The sequence below is a fragment of the Brassica rapa genome, chromosome A09 (assembly GCF_000309985.2).
Source record: "Brassica rapa cultivar Chiifu-401-42 chromosome A09, CAAS_Brap_v3.01, whole genome shotgun sequence".
Lineage (NCBI taxonomy): Eukaryota > Viridiplantae > Streptophyta > Magnoliopsida > Brassicales > Brassicaceae > Brassica > Brassica rapa.
The window spans coordinates 36,666,663-36,681,973 of record NC_024803.2 but is presented as its reverse complement, the minus strand read 5'-3'; the positions used below and the strand labels follow the sequence as shown (position 1 = coordinate 36,681,973).

The 15,311-nt window shown below is 36.3% G+C and overlaps 6 protein-coding genes across 8 annotated transcripts; 1 reads left to right on the top strand and 5 right to left on the bottom strand.

Annotated features, from left to right (window-relative positions):
• Window positions 1-106: 106 nt before the first annotated feature.
• On the bottom strand, window positions 107-4,128 carry LOC103841745 (probable WRKY transcription factor 69). 2 transcript variants are annotated; one of them, XM_009118303.3, is made up of 3 exons: window positions 1,543-4,128; window positions 1,308-1,454; window positions 107-799 (listed from the first exon to the last, which is right to left on the bottom strand). In XM_009118303.3, exons 1-3 carry the CDS (start codon window positions 1,659-1,661, stop codon window positions 250-252), a joined length of 816 nt encoding a protein of 271 aa, XP_009116551.1. In that variant the 5' UTR covers window positions 1,662-4,128; the 3' UTR covers window positions 107-249. The 2 variants fall into 2 exon arrangements, with proteins under 2 accessions (XP_009116551.1, XP_009116552.1); XM_009118304.3 differs by having other exon boundaries at window positions 1,308-1,451.
• Window positions 4,129-4,365: 237 nt separating this feature from the next.
• Window positions 4,366-5,666, bottom strand: LOC103841744 (60S ribosomal protein L11-1). The gene is made up of 4 exons (XM_033280159.1): window positions 5,435-5,666; window positions 5,188-5,338; window positions 4,806-5,001; window positions 4,366-4,732 (listed from the first exon to the last, which is right to left on the bottom strand). The coding sequence occupies exons 1-4, from the start codon at window positions 5,435-5,437 to the stop codon at window positions 4,534-4,536; spliced, it is 549 nt and encodes a 182-aa protein (XP_033136050.1). The 5' UTR covers window positions 5,438-5,666; the 3' UTR covers window positions 4,366-4,533.
• A 710-nt stretch (window positions 5,667-6,376) lies between these two features.
• LOC103841743 (probable serine/threonine-protein kinase PBL7) lies at window positions 6,377-8,433 on the bottom strand. The gene is made up of 5 exons (XM_009118301.3): window positions 7,953-8,433; window positions 7,529-7,767; window positions 7,324-7,459; window positions 6,844-7,235; window positions 6,377-6,767 (listed from the first exon to the last, which is right to left on the bottom strand). Exons 1-5 carry the CDS (start codon window positions 8,104-8,106, stop codon window positions 6,498-6,500), a joined length of 1,191 nt encoding a protein of 396 aa, XP_009116549.1. The 5' UTR covers window positions 8,107-8,433; the 3' UTR covers window positions 6,377-6,497.
• Window positions 8,434-8,684: 251 nt separating this feature from the next.
• Window positions 8,685-10,244, bottom strand: LOC103841742 (multiprotein-bridging factor 1b). Its single transcript, XM_009118300.2, is given in 4 exon segments — window positions 8,685-9,000; window positions 9,070-9,152; window positions 9,368-9,451; window positions 9,601-10,244. Coding segments are annotated over 4 exon segments (429 nt in total). The 5' UTR covers window positions 9,743-10,244; the 3' UTR covers window positions 8,685-8,880.
• A 287-nt stretch (window positions 10,245-10,531) lies between these two features.
• Window positions 10,532-12,975, top strand: LOC103841741 (plant cysteine oxidase 5). 2 transcript variants are annotated; one of them, XM_009118298.2, is made up of 6 exons: window positions 10,532-10,780; window positions 11,242-11,429; window positions 11,545-11,690; window positions 11,977-12,130; window positions 12,224-12,427; window positions 12,576-12,975. In XM_009118298.2, the coding sequence occupies exons 2-6, from the start codon at window positions 11,327-11,329 to the stop codon at window positions 12,695-12,697; spliced, it is 729 nt and encodes a 242-aa protein (XP_009116546.1). In that variant the 5' UTR covers window positions 10,532-10,780; window positions 11,242-11,326; the 3' UTR covers window positions 12,698-12,975. The 2 variants fall into 2 exon arrangements, with proteins under 2 accessions (XP_009116546.1, XP_009116547.1); XM_009118299.2 differs by having other exon boundaries at window positions 10,677-10,906.
• Window positions 12,976-13,165: 190 nt separating this feature from the next.
• LOC103841740 (ribosomal L1 domain-containing protein 1) lies at window positions 13,166-14,756 on the bottom strand. Its single transcript, XM_009118295.3, has one exon. It carries the CDS (start codon window positions 14,456-14,458, stop codon window positions 13,376-13,378), a length of 1,083 nt encoding a protein of 360 aa, XP_009116543.1. The 5' UTR covers window positions 14,459-14,756; the 3' UTR covers window positions 13,166-13,375.
• Between the last annotated feature and the right edge of the window lie 555 nt (window positions 14,757-15,311).

Below are 15,311 nucleotides of genomic sequence, written 5' to 3'. Positions count from 1 at the left end.
TAATTATGTATATAATTATATTATTTTACACTAATAATAATTCAACTGATTTAATTAATTTATACTATTATATAACTAATAAAAATTTATACTAAACTTAAAAAAAAATAGTTAAAAAAACATTAATTAGAGAGATTATTAATTTATTACTTGGAGATTTGTAATGAATCATATGAATCCACCATTGATACACCTTTACAGTGGAAAATAAAAAGTTTCCTTTTTTGGATTTTTGGCTACACACACAACTCATCTAGAACTATCACAGAAAGGAATGGCACCAAAATGTTGCTCCTCCGTAGCCACAGTCCCACGGCGGAACACGGAGGCGCAATCAGGCAAGTCACCAAGATCACCGAACAGTGACTCATCTTCCTCTTCGCCTACTGAAAAGCCTCTCTCTAGTGTTACGTCGAGGAAGCTCCCACCGTAAGAAGAACCAGAGGATGATGAGATCGACGCGTCGTAGAACCACCCGAACTCCGGAAGTTCGCTGTAGCACCCACCTAAGAGCAGCGAAGAGTCCACGTGGCTGAGGTCTAGTCCCGCAGGTTCCTCTGCGACCATGGTTGCTTCTTCCTCTTCCTCCTCTTCTTCTTCCATGTTTTCCTCTTTCTTGGCGGTTTTAAGGACGACGGCGGTGGTGCGGTGGTGGTGGGATTTGTTGTTAGCGGCGGAGGGGAAAGGATGGTTGTGGTCGCAGGCGTAAGTTATCATGAGCTTTGAGGGGTCCACACGACTTCTCTCCACCTGCTTCCTCGCCGGACATCCTTTTGAACTGCTGCATCTGTAATAACCCCTGAGAGATCCACCAAACACAAAAAGTGATTAACTTTAACTTTTCCAGCAAAATTAAATTAAAAAAAAATTACTTTTTTATAATGATTATTAATACATTAAACTCACCCGAAAACATTATAAGAAAAATATTATATTTGCGCACGTGAATCACGCACATATATGTAAAATGCCTTTTCCTTTTTGTGCGCATTACCCTTTGTGATTAGAATCAAGATCTACAGCTACTTTAATATTTCATCTTCTCCAATGTTATTTATTACCAAGTAAAGCAAATCTCTTAAGATAATTTAATTTAATTAATGACTCATCTAATTGCTTCATAAGACAATAAATTACAAGAATAAAGGAACTGGCGCGTGAATCAACGGGAACATCAGACGCGTATGTTTTTTGTAATAAACTCAACGAGGTGCGTATGTTAGCCCAACCACCGTGTAGACTAACATACGCTGAAAATCAGCCGCCACGCCACTGACAAAAAAAGAGGAGAAAACGGTAAAGATTACCTAGGATAAGGCGAGCCTTTGATCGGTTTTTGACCGTACTTTCTCCAGGCCCATGAATCGGACGGTGGATATACCTCTCCTCTACTCTTAGATCCTTCCACGTCAGCAATCGGAACCGAGACAACTCTCTTCTCCATGTTCCTCCTACTACACACAATCGTCACATTTTCAGACCATTGTTTTCAACATAATTTATAATAATTCGTACGAAAATATGAAAAAAAATCACAAAAACCTTTTCTTTGGAGTTGGTTTTGAGATCTTGGAGTCTTCACAAGAAGAAGGAGAGTCCGGAACGACGTCGTTGTATGTCTCATCTTCTTCGTCGGATTCTTGAATTCCTCTACGGTGCATGATTGATCTCGACCGTTCGAGACAGAGAACCGACGATGTTTTTCTGTTGGGAGGGGTGATTAAGAAGGTGATTAGTGAGAGGGTTTTAATCAATCTGATGTGATTATTATTCTCGACTTGTTTTTTTGGGACGTGCAGGCAAATATCAAAGGGATTATATTTTTATTATATTTGCTGGTATTTTTATTCGAATAAAATATTACTAGTTGTTTGAAAGGTTCTCTCGTGGTATATTATTTTATTATGCCTATGAGGTTTGCTAATCAAATTATTTGTTTAATTAGCTGGACATTTTGATTAAGTCCATGCATACATATGCAAATTTGTTTTATAATTAATCCGCGTCTGATCTATATAGACTGTTATCTTTTATTTTTTGCTGTCCATGTAATAAAATGATAAGTATAATGTAATCAAACCATCATTATTGACTTAATGAAATTTACAATTTAGCACAAAAAAAATGATAAGTTTAATACATGTACACACACATATACTCGTTTTTGTAATATCTGAAATGAAGTTAGCCACAAGTCTACAACCAATCTAACTCCAATAAATTAAAACAAAGGAACTCCATCAAAGATTCAAAGATGTGATAAACTTTTTAATGCGGTTAATGTCGTTATGAATCAGATTAAGCTGAAACTATCAATTCTTACGTGAGATGTTTAAGCTGTCTAATGCACCGATTCGTCTGTTTTTTACTCCTTAATTAAACTATGAGTTGATTGAAGTATTATGTTATTAAAAAAACTATGAGTTGATTTGGTCCGTTTCAATCTCCAAAGAATTCATCTGGTCGAGAACTTTACACACACATATATATTATTTTTGTATTTGGTAACTAATTTTACAGAGATATGACCTATTTAGACTTGTCTCTTATCTATTGAAACCTTTGTGTAGATTGTTTTCTTGTTGATTAGTATATGTATAGCTAAGAGATCTTTTCTCCCTCCCAAAAGCTTGTCGACTCGGCTTATTCACTTTACAAGTGTGTTCTAGAAGTGATGTAGAATATTTACGTAGCCAATTTTTTTTCTAAAACACAGATATCTTTCAATCATGGGTTATAAAGATTTTTAAAAGGTATAGATTTTTATTTGGTTTTATAAAGCAAGATACCTACCATATTTATATTTTAATTTTAAAAAATTTACCAGTAAAGAATTATATCTTTTTTAATTTACAACCAAAATTCTTCAACAAAAATTTATACAATTACATCAAGAAAATCTACAGCATTAGTTATACAACAAGATATATAAAGTTACATCTCATTCTAATTAATCAAGTCCATATAAAACAAAAGGAATAGATTTTGCACCCAAAAGAATATACAACATATCTGGCTAAATTTATTCAGTGTATTAATTTTGAATTGAAAATATGTGAACCTCACATGGTATTTTAATTCAACAAACTCAAATAATATAACGGACAAAAACGAGTAGTTTGAATCCAATGAGTCAAGAAACCATCATCTAAATAACGTGTTATAAAATGCATATCATAAATTAACAAAAAAGAGAGTAAAAACCAATACTAACACATGAAAAACATGGAATAAATCACTTTTTTTTTTGAAAGAATGTTAAATTTTATTCCTCAAAATAACCTTTATACAATGAGTGCATCCCCTTATCTAAATCTTATCTCTATACCTTCATGAAGAAACTACTACTTCTAGAGATATTTACATACGAATTTCAAACCAAACTTGTAAAAAACCCTACATTCCCTTCACACACCTAGATCTTAACAAGCTGAGCTTGTTTCTCACATTCTTATCAACCAGCTTCTTCAAAACATTCACTGGGATCAGCTTCTCATCATGTTTCACTCTGTTTCTCTCTCTCAATAAATCACTTGTTGTGAAATCAGGCTAGGGGTTATATAAAGTTATGAGCTGCTGAAACATCGCTTGTGCGCAATGATTTTTTTGCTTTTATGTTTTGGGTCGTACTCGTACCATCCAAACGGAAAGAGGTAATGAGATCTTAACCAAAAAGTTTGTAGAGAGTGACATGGGCCCTTTCTATGATAAATATAGATGTCGTTTAAGATTTGACACATCTGATCATGTTTGTGAAGGAGTTTGGCTTAGATAAAAAGCTGCAACTCATGTGGATAAAGAGAAAAGGATAATGGAAAAACATATAGAGGCTAGTGACTCCAGACAAAATGACTTAATATTTTTCTTTATAAATGTGTACAGAGTATTGGGCTGGAAATGGCTTATTATAAATCTGTGTGGGATCAAGTCAAGATTCCTTCCAGTCATTTGTAAATCATAATTATTAGTTTAATTACTCCATTATTGTCCCCAACTACTATCACAATTTTTTTCCTGGTTGTATAGGTTTTTCAATAAAGTATAATATGAAACGCTTGTTTACACACAATGTATGTATACGTTTGATTTGGTCATTTCTGTTCATGATAGTTAGTGTCAACCAATCAATAATTTGCTCGAATCTGATGCAATTTAGAATTGACAATGAAACATGATTGGATAATGTTATTGATGTTGCTATATTATAATGATGTACAAGTACAAGGTAATTTACAATCGACACGTCTTGTAAAGAGTATTAAAATAGACCCATAGTCAAAGATTCGTTAAGATAAATAATGTAAGCATAGTAAAAAAGCGTTTTCACGTTTGTTCGATCATTTTATGCGTTAAACCGAACTCTAATCCGGTTAAAATGATTTCTGTCTTCATAATCAAAACTCTGTAGAGCCATGAAAGCAGCAATAATGATATTCAAATGTATAGAGAACATAAAAGCAAAACAAAACAAGATTCGAACCAAGGGGACAAACAAAAACACAGTTTATAGATCTCTGTTCGAGACAGATGGTTTCAACCAGTAATGTTCTGAGACTTGTTGAGGATGACTCCTTCATACTTCACTTGGAACCATTTCATGGCATCATCTTTGGTGACTCTGTGCTGGATACCAACACGAGCCTTACATCTTCTGCGACGCGCCACACGGTAACCAGGACGCTCGAGAACAACATAGAAGTCCATACCGTAGATTCCAGTCGACGGGTCATACCTAAGAAATCAAAAGTCAAAACCCCATTCAAGTGACTGACTAACACAATAGCCTGTGTCTGAAAAAGACTTACTTGATACCCAAATCAATGTGCTCCTGAATACCAAAACCGAAGCAACCAGTGTCGCTAAAGTTCCTTCTCAAGAGCTCATACTCTTTAACTTTCAGTCCACTTTCAAGGAGTTGCATAGCCTTGTCTCCCCTGACGGTGACGTAGCAAGCAATCTTCTCGTTACGTCTGATACCGAACGAACGAACAGTGTATCTCGCTACAAAAGAGACACCACAAACTCAGAACACTACTCGACTAAGTTCAACTTTAACCAACACTGATAGCTACTGAAGTATCAGTATAAGCTGACTAATCAAAACATGACAACACACAGTTTAAAAGACTCGTTGCTTGTCCTAAACATCTCAAAACTCATTTCATTACACTAGTAGTAAGAACTCACCTTTGGAGAAAACAGGAGTTTGGCCACTCAACTGTTCCAAGACCTTGGAGGCTCTGGTGAGACGATCTCCACTCTCACCGACGGAGATGTTGAGGACAAGCTTCTGCACTTTGATGTCCCTCATTGGGTTCGATAGCTTCTTCTCCGACGCCTGATTCAATTCAACCACCAATAAAGAAAGAATAATCATTACCACATCTTTTACTAGAAATATCAATTACACAAAAGAATTTAACTGGGAACGGACCATTTGGGATTCGGGGTTGCGAGAAAACTCCGGCGGGACGGGAAAGCTGGAATCGAAAAGAGATAACGGAGGCGCCGCGGCGAAGTATATAAACCCTAGCGTGTCTAGGGTTCAAAAATGCAAAATTAAGAGTAGTGGAATGACGACTCTACCCTCCTTCCTCCAACAAAGCCCACGTTCCTCCTCACGTGACGAGAATCGGTTCTTAACTTCGGTTTATATCCGGTTCGGGTCAAATATGCTAGTGAGCTTGGATTTGTAGCCCAGAGAGGCTAGGATTAGCCCTCTAGATCATCAAATGTAGAAAATTCATTTATTATTAGGCCCATAATTTTGGAATTTCCAAACGTTTTATAATTTTAAAACCACACTTCCTCTTTTCATAAACATTGTCATTTGGCTTCTTTTTTCATATTACATAAATAATATTATTTTCAAAAAATTTAAACTTATTTTAAATTTAATATTAATTATAAAATACATTAATCTTATAAATAATTTTACTTAGATATAATTAATAAGAATATAAATGCATTTCCATCATTTTTAATCTGTGTCAAAAGTGTTAAAATGACTCTTTTTTTTTTTTGCAAAACGGAGAAAGTATATTATGTATATGAATCATATATTTTCACCCAACTAATGTGAGTATTCAATTATATAGATTTAATAATGAATTTGATTTCACAATAGATTCAAGTAGATATAAAAAAAATATTTGTTTAACAAAAGTTCTTTTTATCTAAAAATTATTACAGAGGTATCAAATGGCTGGATAATTAGATTACTGCAGTTTTATATTATTAATAAAACATATAAGTTTGTAAATAATAAATGAAAAATAAATTAGATTTAAAATTAGAATTGGATTTGTAAACTAGATATAGATTTCTAATTCAGTAATATACATAAACATATAACACTATATTCAAAAATGATAGATGATGATAACTGGTAAGTTTCATTATTGATCACTCAAAAGTGTTAACATTACACACTGCTTTAACAAATCCCGTACTACATAGAAACTAAAAAAAGTCTCACATTTGTTATTTTATCTGGTTTATTGAGAACCAACGGGTGAACCAGGAGACCGAGCCAAGCTAAAGCTACTAGAGCAACCACTAAGCTTCGCAGCTGACCTACGGCTTCTCACTAATGGAACCAGCGACTGCACCACATCTGCCATCAACGGTCTGTAATCAGCTTCCGCTTGAACACACATTGCTGCTATTGCTGCAACCTGAACAACCTCTTTGGTCGAGTACAGCCCTTCTAGTGTTGGATCCATTATGTCCACAACTTTGTCTCTATCAGCCAGTTGAGGCAACGCCTGGAAAAGAATGAGAAGAGATTAGAGTAAAAAAAAAGAAGAAACCAAATGTTTGAAGGAAGTTTGATAAACGTACCCAAGAAACAAGAACACCTTCTCCAGCATCTCTCTTCATATCTACTGGAACCCTCCCCGTTAGTAACTCTAACAGGACAATGCCGTAGCTGTACACATCTGATTTTGTAGTCAAGTGGCCGGTTAAAGCATACTCAGGAGCAACGTATCCTTGCGTGCCTAAGACACGTGTTGAAACGTGTCCACCAGCTTTGTCTGATCCGACTTTAGCCAATCCGAAGTCTGAGACTTTGGCGTGGAAGTTTCTGTCGAGGAGAATGTTGCTGCTCTTGAAGTCTCGGTGAATCACTGGTGGTGATACTTGCTCATGGAGATACTCAAGGCCTTTTGCAGCTTCCAGAGCTATTCTCATCCGAGTTTCCCAGTCTAGTCTCAACGGGACAGAACCAGACCCTATTTGCAAGACACAACATACATACAGCTATATATATCAAAATCCAACAAGAACTCATATACAAATTACTGGAAGAAGGAGCTTAACTGTTATTAGGATAGAGGTGTTCCTGCAGACCTCCATTTGCCATGAACTCATACACAAGCAGTTTGTGGCTATTGTCTGAACAATAACCAAGAAGTGCCAACAAGTAAGGTGAACGCAGACGGCTCAGTAACTCAACCTGTTTACAAACAGTAAATGTAAAGATCAACGAGCAAAACAAAGACTAAAGTCTCAGAGAAACAAGAACCTCCATCTTGAATTCATCTTCCCCTTGCTTCCCTGCATTATCCATAAACTTGATAGCAACTTTTCTCCCATCGTTAAGCACACCACGATAAACCAAACCAAACCCACCATGACCAACCACGTTGGATTTGCTGAATCCACCTGTAGCTGAATGTAGCTGCTTGAAAGTGAAAATCTGCAGGGCGTTGTCAGTAACTTCTTGTTGGTTTTGACAATCGCCTTTCTCCTCGCAGTTAAACTCTACATAGACAAGAATAAATATTACAAATCAAACCCTTAATTGGAAAATCATAAGCCTAACATTTATCACCAAAAATGTCAAAAATAATCTTAATTTAGTAACAATTATTCAGTATCCAGCAAAAGCAGAGGGCCTAAAAGAACAAGAAAGAGACAAGAACAGTCTTGTCTGAATTAGTACATACTCTTGTTGATTCTGTGACGCTTGGAGACTTTGTTACGAATGTAGCAGTAGTAGCTAAAGGCGACGAACAAAGAAGTTAAAGCAAGACAAGCAAGAACGACAATGGCTACAAGTGCATCTCGCTCTTTCCTCTGGTAAGCTTCATCTGTCTCCATTTCACTCCCCCCACGGTTTCCAGAAATGGAAAAGACGAGAAGATGGGGAAACCCTAGAAGGAGGAGGAGGACGACAAGATTGATAACAGTAGAGGGAAATAAAAACTTTAAAGCTTCGGGCTTTGCGTAATTTTTTTTTGATTTTTTGTGCTTGTTTGTGTGTGAATGTCAGCTTCACTGTCTCACTGTACTGCCTTGTGTTTCGCGACGCGGAGAGAATACTTGTATTTACCGGAACTTGACAAATTTGACCATATATTTTATTTCTGTACAATTCAGACCCCTTGAATTGTTATTGTCCGGTCCCGACATCGCCACAACTCAGCTTATCAGGGAGCTTTGGGAACTTGGTTCTCCTTTAGATGATCCTATTTTTTTAATGTAAAGCAAAGTTTCAATATCTTTTGAGATTAAAACAAGCAACCTTGGTTGTAAACAGTATTTTTTTGTTTGAATTAATTTAACATTTTTTCAAAAAAAAAAAAAATCGATGATAAATGAATTAGTGGTTAAGTGCGAATTGAATCCATATGATCTATACCGAACTTTGGTTTTATAATTTGATTGATGATGCAAAGAGAACAAGGGGATTATTTATAATGACGAATGGTTCCATAACAGCTTTTGTTTCGTTCTTACACCATAAAAGATTTCATCGCAGAGCGATACTAAACCATCAAAGCAGTAAGAATATATATATAGAGGGTTTATGAACTAGAGACAGAACCCGTGATTTGCTTTCTCAGTTTTTGAACTGTGAAGGAGGTTTTGTTATTACTTCTTTCCACGGAGTTTAGCTGCGAGTGCCCTCTCCAGCTTAGAAAGGATCTGCTGGTTCGGGATTGCTTTGCCAGACTCGTATTCTTGGATCACTTGTGGCTTCTCATTGATCAGCTACAACAACCAACATCATATCATTAGTATCCAATTACATTACAAGTGGAAACAAGAGAGAAAGTATACTTGAGCGAGTTGGGACTGAGTCAGCTTCTTCTCCCCTCGGGCTTGCATGATGGCTTTCTTCAACTCAGTAGGCACACGTTCATCTGATTTTCAATATAACCATACACATAATAAACAAGGTGTTAACAAAGACTCTTCGCACAAGCAATATACTAATCATCTTCTTCACAAAACTAGAATCACTATGATTTATTAGAAATAGAGGAAGATACAATTAAAGTTTATTTGAACCACAGAGAGATATAGAAGTCGATATTAATTAGCTGTGAATGAGAGATACGATAAAGACAATACTCACGAGCTAAGTTCTCAGTATCATCATCGAGCCTCTTTGTGTTCAAGGAGGTGCTGCTCTAAGCCGCTTTGTTGGTTCCAGCATTGACTACACGCACGCAACCAAAAACAAAAAGCCCTTTGTTAGATGTCAAAACAGATACATCAACCTGATACAAGGGAACAAAACTCATCTCAATTCAATCGCCCAATCTAAACCTAAAACTACGAACGCAGATCGAGAAGAAGAAAACAAACATTTTCTGACGGATTCGATATCGGCGCCGCTTCTCCGAGCAGCGTTGACAGTCTTCTCGTCGCGCTTGGCGGCAGCGTTGGGAGCTCTCTTACGGATAACCACCGGTTCCCAGTCCTGAGTCATCGGTCCAACTCCTGCCATGGTTTCTCTTCTTTCTTTCTTTCTAGGTTTTCTTCGTGTGAGAGAGAGCTGGACAAAGATAGAATGTTACTTAGACCAAGCCGTGATCGTTTTGCGTTTTATATTTCTGTTTTTTTAGAGGCGGTGGTTAGTAAATAGTCACTATTGACAGGTCCTAGCAAAATACTATCTTTTAATTTATAATTCAGTATACAACAAATTTATAAATTTTGAAAGCCCCTTCGTCAACAGTTAACTAAATGTTTAATAATGTTTTAATACTAAAAAGTTTCATATCTGAATTTCATAAAAGAAATTTATTAATAATAATGTTATAATGTAAGTAAAATCATTAGACATAAATTTTCATAAAATAATTCATTATAATACAAATAATAAATTACTCTCAAGCATAAATATATATAAAAAATAAAATAAGTATGGTAAATATATCAATGGTTTTTTATAAATTAATAGATTAATTTTTTAAAGCAAACTTTTAACAAGTTAGAATCTCTTATTTTCCAGTAATTAATTTTAAAAGAAACATGTTCAGATTTTATAGTATTAAATATGTGGATTGCGTTTTGATAATCATAACACAAAAATGCAAACTTATGTATATTCTCGCCATTTAAAAAAAAATCAAATACTGAAAACTTAATACATTATAGAAAAAAAATCTCCTCTTTCCTCAATATTCCAAGTAATGAAAGCTGGGGAAATGACCTATATAAACATCTAAAAGCGCTGATAAAAAAAACATCTAAGAGTTGAGGAAAAAGCAATAAAAAGATCAAAAGATATGAAATGAAAACAAATGAAGAACTGGTTGTTGAATCGATTCTAAGCTAAAAAGGAGGGGTTGGAATTGACAATTTCGAAACAAAGGGGCGAAGAACGTGAGTAATGGCGTTTTTAATGACCTACAGAGCAAAATAGAAAGAAATCGAATTCTGATTCCTCCTCCGGTCTAAACCGGATTTTTCCATATCGTGTTCCTCCGATTCCTTCTTCGTCGCCGTTCTTCATATTTTCTCTCACTCTTCTGCTCAAAAGGTTCTCTCTTTCTCTTCCTCTCTCTAATCATTGAAACTGAAACAACACCTGTCTTCTCTATATCTTTCCTTCCTGTTTCTAACTTTAGATGCTGTTCCTCTATTGCTTGAAAACTACTTGAAGAACGTGAGTTATGTTTTCTTTCTAACAAAGGTTTTGTTCTTTTGTGTTCTGTTTGTGATTGTAATATTGTCGATAAAATTAAGATTGGGCACCGTTTTCAATTCAATTCGTTTCGATTTAAGTAAGATTCAGTGCAAGCAAGCATATCTGAAACATGACCTAAACTCTGTTCATTTCGATGTGTAATGAAAAGGCTGATCATATTTACTTTTTAAAGTTCATCAGTTTAAACCCTTTTTTTTTAATTTGCAAGAGACTCTGCTGAGCTTTATAGATATTTTGTTATTTCTGTTTTCAGATGTGTAGTACTAAAGTGGTTTCATTTTCTCTTATTTCAGGGAAGTGACTTGGAGAATCATTGAAGAAGGCTGATCTCTGTTTCTCAGGGCATCAAGACTCCAACCTTGTTTTTTGTTGTGTATCATGCCGTATTTTATTCAGAGGCTTTTCAATACTTGCAAGGCGTCTCTGTCACCTGATGGGCCTGTGTCTGAGGAGGCCTTAGACAAGGTTCGCAACGTTTTGGGTAGGACTACCTCTTTTTAAGTTGCTTTTCTTGCTTGTCATGTCTGAATTGCACTCTCTTATGTCCGGTCTAGTACTTGCAGGCGTACTTTGATACTAGTGAACTTTTATTTCAGAGAAAATCAAGCCGTCTGATGTTGGTCTCGAACAGGAAGCTCAGTTAGTGCGCAACTGGTCTGGTCCTGGGAACGAGCGTAATGGAAACCATAATTCGCTGCCAGCAATAAAGTACCTTCATTTACACGAGTGTGACAGCTTCTCGGTGAGCAAACTATTCTTTCAGATTGCTGTTAGGCCTTAATCAGTGTGGTCACACAAGTGCATAATAATTCATGGCTATGGATTCTCGATATATGCATAGAAGAACCCTATAGTGTTTTACATAGAAATGCTATTGATAGGCTTCTCATGTTGTTGTAATGTAACCAGTACTACTAGTGAGGTTTGAAATTTGAATTAATCGCCAAACACTGCAGAAACTTGCTATTTCCAGCTGCCATTTGGTATAGTTTCTTGCCTGCTTATGCTTTTGAACATTATCTTCTCAGATTGGAATTTTCTGCATGCCACCTTCTTCAGTCATACCACTTCATAACCATCCAGGCATGACAGTGCTAAGCAAGCTCGTTTACGGTTCAATGCATGTCAAGTCATATGATTGGGTTGACCCTGATCCATCAGGGCTAGACGATCCATTACAAGGTAATAGTTGCTGAGTGACATCTAACTTCCTTGCTCTATAGATAACTTCAATAAACTTTGTCTGAGTATTCTGTTATTCCCATTTATTAATAGCAAGACCTGCAAAGCTGGTCAAGGACACTGATATGACAGCCCCTTGCCCAGCAACCACACTATATCCAACAACAGGCGGCAACATCCATTGTTTCAAAGCCATAACTCATTGTGCAATCTTTGATATCTTATCTCCTCCATACTCGTCTACTCAAGGAAGACATTGCAACTACTTCCGGAAATCCCCAATACAGGACTTGCCTAGTAAGATAACACACACTTTAACTAAGACCTTGCAAAAGGCTACTATTTTAATTAGTGTTACTATTAACAAACTAATTAGATCCATAGCTTAGCATAACTGGTTTAGGATTCTCATTTTGTTAATGATGATGATAAAATGTGAAATTAGGTGAGATTGAAGTGATGAATGGAGAAGTGATCTCAAATGTGACATGGCTTGAAGAGTATCAACCTCCAGATAACTTTGTGATATGGAGAGTTCCGTACAGAGGCCCTGTGATTAGAAAATGAGATTGTAAAAAGATCTTAAGCAAAACTAGACAAAGAGCAGAAAGAGGAAGGAGCTTATCACCAGGAGAATAAAATTGGTACACCGTCGGAAGGGTTGCTGCTTTGTGATCAAGAAGGTTCTTACATACTTGTGAGCTTCAGCCTACTTCACTATATCATAATGTTTTACTATTACACAAATCTTTACGATTACTATAGTTTTATATGATAATATTTTTGTCTTACATAAACACAATTGCTCAAAAACATTGTATTTTTCATTGATTATTTTGTCGATCCTTGGCCTTTGGTTATTTATGTCTATCATATCATAGCAAACTCATAGAGTTATAGCTCATCTTATGGCTAAAGGTTAACCTTTCTATGAGCCATTTATATAGAAAAGATGAAGATCTTGTTACTATGTTGGTACATCATTATAACTTGATTGATTGCTATAATCCAAAGATAAACACTTGTTGTTTATAGCAAAATAAGTTAAATAAGAAAAATTCAAAACTGGTAACATAAGTATGTTCCCTCCACCAAACAACATTCAGATCGGTTAGATGTTTACGAGAAGAAGTAGAAGATATAGAAGACCCCAAAATGTGATCATCACTACGATAAAACATAAAATTACTTAATTGAAAAAGATGCAAAAACCTTAAAGATCTAATCCTCTGATGTTCCATTGCCTTAACTTCTAAGCACACTCTTCTTCCTCTTTTGTTTCAAACCTTTTGTAACCATTGTCTTCTTCCCCGGCTTTAACCCACTATTACCCTTGGCAACCTTCTTCTTCGGTTTCTCAGCATCATCATCAACCATACTTCCCTCCTTCTTTCTCTTATTCTTCTTCGCCTTAACACCACCAGACTCGATACTAATCTCATCTTCATCAAGCACCTCAGATACATTACTATCCATACACCTAACCTCATGAATCCTACCCTTCTTCTTCTTCTTCTGCCCCTTCACAGCATCACTCTTCTCACCACTTTCAACAACACTCTTCTCCTCAAAATCATCAATCTTCAGCTTCAAATCAGGCACACACTGATAAATCGGCAACGAAACGCTCTCCGACAGCTTCAAATGCAAAGACCTAACGTACTTCCACTGACTAGGCAACACCTCAACGACGCCGTTTAACGTCGCCATCACATTCTCAACAACCTCATCGCTATCCATCGACAGCTTCCCAACTTTCACAACGCTACACGTCCCCGTACTCACAAAAAACATAGCGGAGCCACATCCCTTCTCGATCTGCTGCTTCCAGTTCTTATGCTTCAAATCCACAGGCAAAGGAATCTTCTTTTGCACAAAGAACTTCTTCCCGATCAGCCTCGGAAGCATAGGAATCACTCTCCGATCCGCGAAGAACATTTCGTACGAGTCAAAAAGCTTCCTTTTCGCTTCAAACGCCTTGTAATCAGTCTTGAGCTTCGAGAGCTTGAGCACTTTAGTAATCGGAATATTCTCGGATTCGATCTTTTTAACCGCGTCTTCCTTGGTGAGTCCGCTTTTAGGTCTGTCGTCGATGATGAGGCAAAGCTCGGGGGACTCTTCCTCCGTGTTGATCAGCGGGTGAGGTAATCGGATTCGGTGAGCGTTCGTGCGGGTCGTTTGCTCGTCTTGCTCGAGGAGCTGAGGCTTCTCTGTTTTTGATTTCTCGGCTTTCCATTTGAGTAGAGAGGTGATTGCGTCGTCCACTGTCTTGGGGCTTACTCTTGTGGTTTGCGTAGATGGATCGGGTTGATCTGCGGCGGTGGTCATTGAGAGGGTTTTGGGGATGAATGAAATTAGGGTTTAAGGAGGAAGAGGAGACAAAGGGGAATCTGATTTTAGGATTTAAATACTTCCCTGAGGAATTAATGGGCCTAGCTTCTTTTGGGCCTTTGTTTTATCCTGACAGTGAGGCGGTGGTAACAGAGAGGTTTGGATTACGAAGGAGGGTTTAAACTTTAAAGAGTAGGAAGATGACTTTAAGATTTAAATACTTTGGGCCTAGTTTCTATTAGGCCTTAATTATTGTTGCCTCAAAAGGTATCGGATTACATTTTAAGTGTATTTTATAATATGTTTGACAAATTAATAAATAATTGGATTTGATTCGAAATTGAAGAATAGCTTATTAGTTTTTGGTTTTAAAAAAAAACTATATTAATACATATTTCATCAACGCTAATAGATTATATGTTCAATGTTATCGTAACGTTTATTAGTTAGGAATGGTGTGAAGAGATGTATGTAGTTTGCAATCTTTTTTTTTTTCCAAAATATAAACAAAAATCCTTACTACTCACAAATTTAGTAGGTCAATTAATAAAGTCCACTAATAAATGAATATCTTAATTTTATTTGTAGTAAAAACTAAAAAGTGAGTATGTGATTATGTGCTGCCGAAAAAAAACATTTATGTAATTTTTCCTCGCTTTTATAAATTTCCGTGTATTAAGTATTAACTAAAAGAAAATTAAAGCTGTCGTAAGAAAAAAAAATTAAAGGCTAACTTTTAAAAAACTGCATAACATTTACAACCAATCAAGGAAAAGAGAAACGACGGTGGTGATTCACGAGGAATGACGTGTAACGCCAGCTGTCCATCAAAGAGAGGCGCATCTACTTT